Source organism: Squalius cephalus (assembly GCF_949319135.1).
Source record: "Squalius cephalus genome assembly, chromosome: 23".
Lineage (NCBI taxonomy): Eukaryota > Metazoa > Chordata > Actinopteri > Cypriniformes > Leuciscidae > Squalius > Squalius cephalus.
In genome coordinates, this window is record NC_137144.1 from 21,404,002 (window position 1) to 21,416,734 (window position 12,733).

A 12,733-nucleotide genomic window follows, 5' to 3' on the forward strand; every position below is an offset into this window, starting at 1 on the left:
GAAAAGCTTGAGATGGCTCTTATTCATTATAATGTAAATTAATAAATTGTTGTGTCTGCATATAGTGTTTTATGTGTGCTTAAATAGTAACAGTTTAAAAAAAACATAACATTTGATATTTATTCCCATATCTATGCACAGTGCATTGTGTTTTGGCTTATTTTAATCTGAATCATCTGTTCTACAATATGCGATTTCCAATATTCTGTTTGTTTCATGTAGTAATAAGGAAAAACACAAAATATTTGGAGCAGGATGTTTTTTTGTGTACCGTCCGTATGGCGTATCTTGTTAAAAAAAATTTTGCAGCTTAAGAAATAATTTTTTGATACAATTAGAGCAAACAATTGTCAGTTTTAAAACACTGGACCGGGATTATCATATTAACATGGACAAGCACATTATACCTATTGCATTACAGTGTGTTGCATAAATCCACCTGTAAACATGCACTTTTTGAAGACTTTTCAATATGCTTATATTGTATACTAGATAGGCCCTTTCTAACAATATATGAAACTACAATTCTTTGATGTTATGATTATCATATTTTGTGATAGGAAATTCACAATTTATCACCAAATTAAAAAGCAGTATTTTAGATTTGGTCAGATTGCTTTGCTTGTAAGCATTGTAAAGTCCAGTTTCTGAGCTTTCATGCTACACTGAAAGGGTTAAAATGCAAAAAGTATGACATGAATCAGTTGTCTTACTGACCATAAAATGCTGTTTATTGTCAGTTATCATTATTTGCCTAGAAATGCTATATGGGTGCTCCATGCTTTTGCAACCGGTTACTCTTTCCCTGTCTCTCACATTACAAGTGAGACTTGTGAAAGTGTAACGTCTGCCACCCTTGGCCTGGTTTCCCTCAGCTGTCCTAGTCATTCCTGTCCTGTAGCTTGGTTATTGTCACCGCAATCCATCTCATTTCCTGAGGGATGTTCGCCACTGTCCAACATCTGTCAGCGGGAGGGTGGTGAAGGGGGAAGTCGCCCAGCTCTCCGCTCCTGTTCTGGAGATGTTCACGGATTATTAACATAATACAGCAGCAGTCCCAAAAACACAGCAGCAGCAGTGTTGTGGTAAGCAGTCACCGGCAGCTGTCGACTCTGCTGTCTGCTCACAATGCATCCCATATGTACCCCAGAGAAAACACATTGTTTCTGAATTTACAGCCAATTGAGACTTGTAGCTTTCTGCTCGGGTTAGACAAACCTTTGGCTGTCCCAGGCAGAACGGCATACTACTGTAGAAAAATCAGCATGGGAACATTTAATGTTTACACGAGTCAAAGAACATTACGAATCCATTGATTTCAGTGGGAGTTTGTGGAAATGATGCTGAGTCACGTGACCAAACCATCACCGAAACACACACTGCTACATCAGGCTTTAAGTTTACAGACAGGAATTGTATGTTGGATAACAAATTAATTTGTATTGCATGTAATCTAATATTAATTTATAATATATTTATAATATCATTATGTAATTTATGTAAGTAACTAACTAATAATATATTTTAATATAAAATCATATGCAATTCAAATGAATATTAATACTATATTAATAAATATGTGGGTGTGTGTGTATGTATGTATTTTTTGTTTGTTAATTTTCATATTGAGATGAATCAATGCTTTACACTATGTTCACTGTAACACGTAAATTTGATATTCATATAATTTATTGGTCACTTAAGATAAGGGTCCAATTCTCACTAGTAACTAACTTTGACTTTTGCCTCAATAAAATCCTAATTACTGCTTATTAATAATTAGAAAATAAGTAGTTAAGTTTAGCTATTGGGTAGGATTAGGGATGTAGAATAAGGTCATGCAGAATAAGGCATTAATATGTGCTTTATAAGTACTAATAAACAGTCAATATCTTAGTAATATGCATGCTAATAACTAAGCAACTAGTTAATATTGAGAATCTGACCCTAAACTAAAGTGTTACCAATGTATTTTTGCCAAAGAGAATGAGTCACTTTTATTGTTTCAACTGCCTTATTGCTGTCTATGAACTTAAATGTCGCATTTGTGACAGTTTTGGTACGACGAATACTTTCCTCTCGACTGTCTGACCTTCTCATCTTACTGCTCTTTGTCAAAACATAAGAGCTCCACTCCCCGAGTCTGGGTGTGTGAGGGGTTTTTTTCTCTCAAAGAAGCGCTAGGCATCTGAAAATAATAGCATTTACTTATGTTGGCCTGTTTATGAATAGTGTAAACAGGAAACAAACATTTTTGTGAGGTTGGTCTACGTGTCTCCTTAAATTCGGAGATGGTGCCAGCAAGATTTAAAAGCATGAAGCCCAAATGGAAAGTGTCACATACTCAATAAAACTAGGATTTAACTGTTAATTAACATGTTCATTTATATAAACTTCTGTATTTTATATATATATATATATGTATGTGTGTGTATATATGTGCGTGTGTGTGTATATATTTATATATACAGTATATACTCTGTGTATATATAGAGTATGTGCATATATTTATTATTTACAATTTATTTACATTTGTCTTTTTGTTTTTGTCTCCAGAGTGTTAGACCATATTATATGACAAGAAAAATTATTTAGAATATCATTTTAATATCACTTTTATCTCCCGAGACGTCTCAAGATGATTTCTCAAATGTGGCTCTTATAATAAATATCCGAGACCAACTGTTTAACATGCTGGTTTCTGTTGAATGCTGTCAGTTAAGGCCATGGGAATGATAACGTCCCTCTCAGGACTCCAGTAGCCCGTGGGAGTCGCCAGTAAGCGGATGACCTGCAGGAACATGAGACAATATTTTTGCAATTTCATAACAGTCAAGTCACATCTTTCATTCACTTTTTGATCCGCCAGCATTTCTCATCAGGAACTTTCTCAGCGCTTGTCTCCCAGAGCTCATTCAAAGTCGGAGGAAGTGCAGACGCAGCGCCGAGCAGAATGGCGAGACTTGTTTCTCTTTCTTTTTCTTTTTTTTTCTTTTTTTTTTAAAGAGAGAGAAGCAGAGTGGCCAATCATTCTGTTTGAATTAAGGCAGTGCTGTTCTTGGCCCAGACAAGCAAACAACAGATAAAAAGATAATATCATCCACAGCTGAGTCGGCCTGTCAGAAGAGCCGGCCAAACCTCAGGTGAAATCGTATGATGTTTCAAAGCTCACGCAGAAAGGGGAGGTTATTTTGCAGGATTTTATTCTTGACTGGGTAATTGAAAAAATCTGGCAGGTGACTCCTCAGGGTTTGGCATCCAAGTGCAGATGTGTATGTTCTGTTACAAGGTTTCACATTCAGCGTCCAATCGTTTTGATGCGTGAACACGCACTTTAGTCCTTTAGACAACAAAGAAAACAGATGTCTCTCTCTTGTCAAAATTGAGTTTATCACGAAATCATTTTTTTTCCCTCCAATGGAATATTTTGGAATACGAGTTCTTTTTGTGATTTTCTGTCTGTCTGTTTCTATCTATCTATCTATCTATCTATCTATCTATCTATCTATCTATCTATCTATCTATCTATCTATCTATCTATCTATCTATCTATCTATCTATCTATCTATCTATCTCTCTATCTCTCTATCTCTCTATCTATCTATCTGTCTGTCTGTCTGTCTGTCTGTCTGTCAGTGTTTCTCTATATCTATCTATCTATCTATCTATCTATCTATCTATCTATCTATCTATCTATCTATCTACTTGTGTGTCTGTCTGTCTGTCTGTCTGTCTGTCTGTCTGTCTGTCTGTCTGTCAGTGTTTCTCTATATCTATCTATCTATCTATCTATCTGTGTGTCTATCTATCTATCTGTCTGTCTGTCTGTCTGTCTGTCTGTCTGTCTGTCTGTCTGTCAGTGTTTCTCTATATCCTATCTATCTATCTATCTATCTATCTATCTATCTATCTATCTATCTATCTATCTATCTATCTATCTATCTGTCTATCTGTCTATCTGTCTATCTATCTGTCTGTCTGTCTGTCAGTGTTTCTCTATATCTGTCTGTCTGTCTGTCTGTGTGTATCTATCTATCTGTCTGTCTGTCTGTCAGTGTTTCTCTATATCTGTCTGTCTGTGTTTCTCTATGTCTATCTCTCTCTCTCTCTCTCTCTCTCTCTCTCTCTCTCTCTCTCTCTCTCTCTCTCTCTCTCTCTCTCTCTCTCTCTCTCTCTCTCTCTCTCTCTCTCTCTCTCTCTCTCTCTCTCTCTCTCTCTCTCTCTCTCTCTCTCTCTCTCTCTCTCAATAGCTCTGTGTTTTCGGAGACCATGCTGTCACCTCACTCGCCTTCATATTGAATTTGCTTGGCACCCTGGTGCCAGGACACTTTTTACAATCTGGCTTTGAAGAAACAAACCCCAGCATCTTGACTTTTTGTCGTTATTGATGAGATTTTTGGGGGGCTTTGTTGTGTACGTTTTATGTTTTCCTTCATCAAAATTAGGGTTCGCACTCTCTATTCTTGGTGCATAATTCTCAGTGAAGTGGAAAAAAAGCCGTCAAAGAGAAAAAAAGGACACACCCTTCTTTCAGTTTCGATGGCCATGTCTAATTGTCTCTGAAAATTGAATAGCATTTTTGTAAGCAAAAAGAAAGACTCCCGCTGATGGGAGGACCATCAAAGTGCAAGTTTTTGTGGTACAATTTATTAGCCAGGCCATGAAATGAGTAGTGTGGAAAACTGAAAATTTTTAACTACCTCATTTATTTTAGTTTTTTAATTTTATTATATTATATAATTAATTTTAGCATATATGTATACACTACCTTTCAAAAGTTAAAAATGTGTCATTTTGGGGGGGGATTTTATTTTTATGTTTTGAAAGAAGTCTCAATCTCACCAGTGCTGCATTTATTTTATCAAAAATACAGTAAAAACAGTATTATTGCCAATATGTTCATTATTTTTGCTTTAGCTTAAATCATACACCGCAAGCACATTTAGCTTCTCTGTAAGTGTTCTGTGTACTACTGGTTTTTATCATTGTATCTAAAGCCTTCAGTCCCCTCAGCATTTGCTTTTGTGTGTTTGTGTGACCTCAGAGACCTTCCTGGGTTTGCTGGGGTCTAAAGGGGGTTCGGCAGCTGGCCGCTCCTTAAACACACACAGCCTCTGTGTGCACTGGCAGCCATGCGTTTCTATAGGCCTCACCTTCCCCCCGACGGTTTCCCCTCATTTCACTCTACCATCCCCCTTATATACTCCAGGAACTTGTCTGGGGTTCCAGATCGATCAGCTGCAAACTTGATCTCTTGAGCGAACATATATGGTTTTGCCAGAGATCAGCGAATTAGTTTTGTAGCACTCCACCCTTTCCCTTTCACTCAACTCCCGCTGAAACAAGCGAGCAAGTTTGATTTCATAGAACGGGATTTGAGGAATGCTGCTGGGATGCAGTGGTGGAGTGGACAGGAGGGGTCAATGCAAGAGGAACAATGTCCAATGCTGCGCAGCAAAGGGGAAACAGATGTCGGCAAGGTATGCCATCCAATAAAACTCCTGATTACACAAGTGGAAAGAATTCCTACCTCACTCTAAGGCAGCCATGGGAAAACTGGACCAAGCCTCTTTTTTTAAAGTTGTTCTCAAGCTTAAGAAAAGAACATGTTACGTGTTTAAGACCATGTAAACTGTATAAGATTGTGTATCCATTTTGATTTGTTACAATTTCTTTTTGAAAGAAGTCTCACCAAGGCTGCATCTATTTGATCTAAAATACAGTAAAAACAGTAATTTTGTGAACCACACAAGATGCCTGATGGGCCTCCATGAAGGTCCATGGGTGTGTTTTGTGTCCCCGCTCTGCATTGGTGCCATAGAAACACCATTTTGTCACGTCATGTGTCGACGGCTTTGTGAAGGAGGTGGGAAAAACCAAACACTTTTGTAGTCTGGGGCCCCTCCTCCGTTGAAAACCCTGTCGTGGCCTTTTCAGAAGACAGGAGGCAGCTTGAAATGCATGTTCATATCACCTCCTTTGGGGGAAAAAGTATTGTGGTGGTACTGTGTTATAGTTCTAGTATCAGATGCAACTCTAAGATGTGTCAAAAGTCCCACGCCTGACCAATCACCTCGTGCTTCTCTCCTTCATGAACTGCTGTAGGCCTCTAACCTTTCTCCAGGGTTGAGAAAAGTCTGCATCCCGCAGGAAGGCGCCCGGTTTAAACCCTCGAGACGTCTATGTGTTAGGAGGAGTGTAAGAAAAATGCACCATTGTGGTTTCAGCCCACTGTCTGTGTCTGTTAGCATTCCTCAGGAGTGTCAGTGCCTCCGCGGTCTCAAACTGTGAGGAAAGAGGTTTTCACAATAAGTTTGACTTTTCCAAGTATTAAAACACCTCAATCCATCCACAAGACCACCTTCTCTGACCGAGACAGAGGCAGTGTTCAGAGTGCATGCTGCATACTGTTCAGAATATACTGTCTACCTTTTTTTTTTTTTTTTTAAAGTAGTATGCATTGTGGAACAATAAATGTTTCACATAACAATATTATGTTTCATGTTTTTTCTTTTGATTCTGCTTGACCTCATTACATATCTCAGAAATAAATATGATTATTTTACATTTAAAATCCGGTATTGTTTAAAAATGTCTTAAGAATGTTTAAAAGGGTTAGTTCACCCAAAAATGAAAATTATCGCAGAATTTACTCACCCTCAAGCCATCCTATGCTCTGCACTTCCGTGTTCGTCAATACGTCATGCGTCGGGTCATAGGTCACTCTTCTGCCGGAACTAGACTTGTGTATGGCTGTTACTGGAAGCCAGTGATTTATAGTTTTTAAAGTTATAAATATGGATATTTTTCTTACAAAAACACATTGCTTTGCTTCAGAAGGCCTTTTTTGGGCTTCAAAATCTCAGTTACTATTCACTCCCATTATAAAGCTTGGAAGAGCCAGGATTTTTTATTTATTATTTAACTAACTCTGATTGTGTTTGTCTGAAAGAAGAAAGTCCTATATACCTAGCATGGCTTGAGGGTGAGTACATTTTGAGATCATTTTAATTTTTGGGTGAACTCACCCTTTAAGTAAAGAGAGAAATGTTAACATTTTTATTTTTTGTTCATTTGTCAGTCTAGAAATGGAAGTGTGTTGCATCATGGGATGCAGTTGTAGCGCCTCTCTGGGTTACACAGTACTTAATGCAGTTCGCTCTGCTCTAAATTACATTTTTGTAAATGTAATAGGTTATCTGGATTTTGCACAATATCAGAGCTTCATGCTTGCTTTTTTTCAAGTAGCACGTTCTCCCAAGTTAAAATTTTTAGGGAATATTATAACTAACAAACAAACTTTATTAATAATGCAGGACTTTTAATTATAAACAAGGCCGAAGAGACTCTTATTTTGGTATGTCTGTGCTTTACTTTTTCCGGCTGCAATCTACAATGTGTTCATTAAGATGCTTGTTATACCATTTAAGATATTTAAGGCTTTTTATGAACTTAAATTTCATAAAGCTTCATAACTTTTTAAGGTAAATGCATTTTACATTTCTTATATAGTCGCACAAGTGAGTGAATCTCTTGCACTGTCAAGCCCTGAGAATACATACTTCCTTCTGCTAAAATAATACTCGTACTGAGTTCTTATGCTACTTCCAACATAGTATTTGCCTTCTCGGGGGTGGCAAATGTACCAGCTTCCCTCCCAACCCCCACGAGATTCCACCATATTGCCACAATTACTAAGAAAGGAAGGTGCTAATTTAAAATAATGTGCACTTATTTCTTTTCCATCTCTCTTCTTACTTTCTTCACGGAGGAAAGGCAGCCACTCCGCAGGCCTGCATTACAGAAATAAATCAGGTGGACACCCCTCCCTGGCAGCCGCTGGCAACCGCCCCAATCCCAAAACCCCCTCCACTGGTCCTCACAGGAAGAACTCTGGGTTGGGAAAGACAGCGCACAGGAAGTCTTTGTTCGAAGAGCTACTTTACCCAGGAACAATATGCTGCATTAATACGCCCGTCACTCAATCTTGACCTGCTCGTTTGAGCGTTTATAATCTCATTCATCATTCAGGGAGAAGACATGATAGAGTAAACTGTCATGGGTTTCATTCTGCAAACAAAGACATCTGGCTGCAGGCGGTTTTAAAATAGTAAAAAAAAAAAAACTTTGCATTTCTTAGTGTCTGATTGCACAGGTATAGGATGTCAAAAACTCCCAACAACTTTTGCAACATAAAAAGCATGGATGCTTTCCACTAATGACTTCATATTGAGTACATTATGTGTATTATCGAAAATAATAATAATAAAAATGAACGCTTTTATCAACTCATAATATTAGTTCAGTGAAATGGTGGTTTCGGTTGTTGGAAAAAGACATTGCAAGTGTTTGAACTCAGATCAGTTCCAGGCCTTCGTAATAAGCCTGGAGAAAGTCGGTAGCTTTCGAGGTTTTTCTCGTTTCAGTTTTCGATAGTTTTTTCCAGAATGCATTTGATTAGGTGGGTACCATTTACTGCAACTGACACCCGTTTGCTAAATGTGAAAAATGGAAAGCCGTCTATTTTGAGAAGTAGTAATGTCAGGACTGTTTCCAGAAACAGTAATTGCAACCTTTTCAGAAACAAACCCAATTCCCAGCAACCCACTTGGTTTCAACCTCCCATCTGTCACTTTCTCTTGCTTTCTCTCTCTCTCTCTTTTTTTTTTTTTTTTTTTTAAAGATTCAGGCATGTCCTGGCTCCACTCCCTATATCAGTTTGCGTTATTTTCCTCGCTGTAATGCAACCCTTGTGACTAGAATCTTATTTTGTCACATTCACTGGAATAGGAATGATTGTGTAGCCTTTCTTTAGTGAAAAAAACCACACTAAATGTAGAGATTCAAAGAGTCATGCTCAAGCTTGCGTACTCTGTAATGACTTAAAATAGCTACTCTTTTGGCAGTTACATATTTGGTTGGGGATTTTTTTTTTTTCCACAATTGGGAAATCCTAGCTGGTTTGGATTAGGATACTGCAATTATGGCAGTTCAAATATCTGAGTATTCGGAGATCTGTCCAATGCTGCATGTGGTGTACAGCTGTTTGGCGAGCGTAAACAGATTCAGGCTGATTTGTTAGTTTGTTTCCTGTTTTGTGCTGTTAATTGAAATCGTTTGATCTGACCACACATACAACTGTCAATGTTTTTAAAGGGATAGTACAGTGAAAGTGAATGGTGGCAGGTGACGAAACCATGTATTCTTTTTTTCTTCACAGGTCATAAATGTGGATGGCACTAATAGGATGACCATTCTAGAGGACAAACTACCTCATATCTTTGGTTTTACGCTGTTGGGAGAGTATATCTACTGGACTGACTGGCAGCGGAGGAGCATCGAAAGAGTACACATTGCTAACAGCACCCGTGAGGTCATCGTCGAGCAACTTCCTGACCTCATGGGTCTCAAAGCCACAAAAGTCTCAGAGACCTCTGGTAAGATCTCTCGCTTTTAAAAAATATGCTGACTTGAAATGGTTTAATGGTCTTCCTGAAATTCAGGACAGTGATTATATTAATTATATTCTTTATATAATAAAGTAAATAAATAAATAAATAAATATATATATATATATATATATATATATATATATATATATATATATATATATATATATATATATATATATATATATATATATATATATATATATAATATTTGTATTGTTTATTATTTGAATGTTTATATTTCAGTATTTTGTATGCATGTGTGTGTGTGTGTATATATGTATGGTATGTATGTATGTATGTATGCATGTGTGTATATATATATATATATATATATATATATATATATATATATATATATATATATATATATATATATATATATATATATATATATACACTAAATAATACTAAACTAACATTAATAAATACTAATTTTAATAAATATAATTGTTTATTATTTGATATTGAAGGCAATATTGTGTAATATTTATTTAATTTATAAGTAATCTATTCAAAAAAAGATAGACCTCCTGTTTCAGCTAACAGAAGTGCTTCAAACAGCTTCAGTATATCACTATGAGATCAATGCATGTCCATGAAGCTGATGCGTAGATCTCCATTTGTGTGTGTTCAGGCACTAACGGCTGTGCGGAAAACAACGGCGGCTGCAGTCACCTGTGCTTCCATCGGCCTCAGGGTCTGACCTGCGCCTGCCCAATGGGCTTGGAGTTGCTGAGTGACCTGCGGACTTGTGTGGTTCCAGAAGCTTTCTTGCTCTTCACCAACCGCGCTGACATACGCAGCATCTCTCTGGGCACCAACAGCAATGACGTGCCCATCCCGCTCACCGGGGTCAAGGAGGCCTCCGCACTGGACTTTGATGTTTTAGAAAATAGGATCTACTGGACTGATGTCAGCACCAAGGTATGGACTACTTTCATCATGATTTTAACTTGGTAATTCAGTGTGCCTCACCTCGTTTTAAAACAGAACGTTGTGGCGGTGAGTGATCCTGACATTTTGAGCGTATGATTGTACATTAAAATCAAAGTCATTTTAAAACCCAGGATTATACAAAGTTCTCTGTATCAGTAGAGGATGATAAAACGGTTTCATCAGCTTCTAACCCAAAGCAGCTGTTGAGCTCAGATATAAAACGTCAGAGGGAAAGACGTCCAAGGTGTTTCACCTCAAAAGATCTGAAGAAGCCGGTCTTTTTGAATTTCGTGAATATTATATTTGTTTTGCGATTTTTCGGAAAGGCTGTTGTCTTTCCTTGTAAAACAGTAAGAATGAATATAAGAAATTATTCAGAAACATTGTTGTGCTGGTGAAAACAAAAACAATCTTGGACCAGCATAGAAATTCTATAGCTGGATTTTTAGGCTGTTGAGACAAGAAAACCTTTTAAAATGTTTTAAAGTGTCTTTTAAAATGCGGCATTAAAGCATTAGCAGCTAACCGCACTACAGCCTGTTTGTTAGACTAAATGTTTTTCGAATGTTACACTTGTGTTATAAGGGGCTTTCGCACCGGGTTGTTCTAGGAACTAGCAACCAGGGTGCTTCCCCGAGAACTAAATGTTCCCCTAGGGCCTTTTTCCTGGTTGCATTCGCACCGGCAGTATGAACTCTGAAGTGACTCTGGATTCACTTTTGTTTTGATGGTGCTGAGAATGCCAGAACCCACAGCGCTCACATTCTCCATTAATTTATTCGTCTTCGTTCGGTTCAGCCCATCAGCATACACTTACGTCACTGATAGTTCCTATCGTGCTGGGTTAGACCCTACTCTGAAGTAGGAGCTAATTTAGTTCCCCCGAAAAGGAGTTCCGAGAACTAAAATCCTTCCCAGTTCCTGTGGTGTGAACACGCCAAAAAGTGGGTACTTCTGCCAATAGTTTTAGGAACTATGTAAAGTTTCCTCCAGTGCAAAAGCCCCTATATGTATATGTTTTTTTTTATTTTGGTCGTTTCTATTTTCAATTATGTTGTTATTTTAGTTCATTTTTAACTAAACAAATATTTTTTTCTTAAATGTATTTAAGAATCTTGCCTTGTGTAACAATAAAACCATAAGAATGGTTATGATAGAATATGGTTGTTGATAGAAGATAAATCTAATCTAGCATAAACCTCACTAATCAAGAGAGTGGAAATTTAAAACATTGTGTTTTATAAGGAATTGGCTGTTATTAATGCTTTTAGCATTAGTATTTAGTCACTTTTAGTCACTTTTCTTCTTCAGACTATCAGCAGAGCCTTCATGAATGGCAGTTTGGTTGAACCAGTCATTGAGTTTGGCCTGGACTATCCTGAGGGAATGGCTGTGGACTGGATGGGTCGAAACCTCTACTGGGCGGATACCGGCACCAACCGAATTGAAGTGGCCCGTCTGGATGGCCAGTACCGACAAGTGCTGGTCTGCAAAGACCTGGATAACCCTCGTTCTCTTGCTCTGGACCCTGCCAATGGGTAAGATCACTGGCTTTAAAGTCTGTCCTGCTCTGACTCGGACTCGTGTGGCTACAATTGTGCCCTTTAAATTCATTGCCTAGTACTTCTTTCAACCTAGTGTCTGCCATCCTGCACATTCACTGCACTGCATACACAGTGTTCACCCATCCGTCTGTGATGGTTAACCATAGGCTTCCTACATTTTTTAGCCCTCTGGAAGTATGCTAATCGATAATTACCACTACTTAAATATCTGATTTAACTCTCATACTCAAACACAGACACGCTTATTGGTATTACAGTGCTTCCTCAGGGCATCAAGTTGTATGTGTGGCAGAAGACAAGTGCCAACATGCCGCAGCCCCTGCGTGTGGCTCAGAGGAATGAAGTCATGTCTTCCAGTGCCCAGCAGGCATTCCTGTGGCTTCTGAGGCACGACTGCCTCTATTAGCCGACACATTCTTCAGCATTGTCTCTTCTTACCTTAACACTGAGAGGTGTTGACTCAGTTGACTCTTAGCCCAGTGGTGTAATGAGTGGGTTGAGGGATTGGTCTCGTGTGCGTTTCACTGCTTACTTACCCATTGGGGGGAAAGTAACATTTGTGTTGTTTGACGCAGGCAGATTAGCCCTGCTATTCCTTTTTCTGTTTATTTGCTTTTGTTAGATTAAATATTTATCTATTTAGTTGTTTGATAAATATTATTCATTTTATTGTTTATTAATTTATAGTTTTTAAATAAATTATTAAATTAATAAATAAGTTAGTTTATTAATTAAGGTATGGTTAATAAATATAGTTAATAATTGTATAGCTAATAAAAT

The 12,733-nt window shown here is 37.7% G+C and overlaps 1 protein-coding gene across 1 annotated transcript in view; it reads left to right on the forward strand.

Annotated features, from left to right (window-relative positions):
- Positions 1–12,733, forward strand: part of lrp5 (low density lipoprotein receptor-related protein 5) — a 58,842-nt gene that overhangs the window by 33,605 nt on the left and 12,504 nt on the right. The window contains exons 9-11 of the mRNA XM_079859194.1: positions 9,221–9,437; positions 10,087–10,376; positions 11,700–11,926. Of these exons, the coding sequence (XP_079715320.1) occupies positions 9,221–9,437; positions 10,087–10,376; positions 11,700–11,926 (734 nt within the window). The remainder of the gene's footprint in view (positions 1–9,220; positions 9,438–10,086; positions 10,377–11,699; positions 11,927–12,733) is intronic.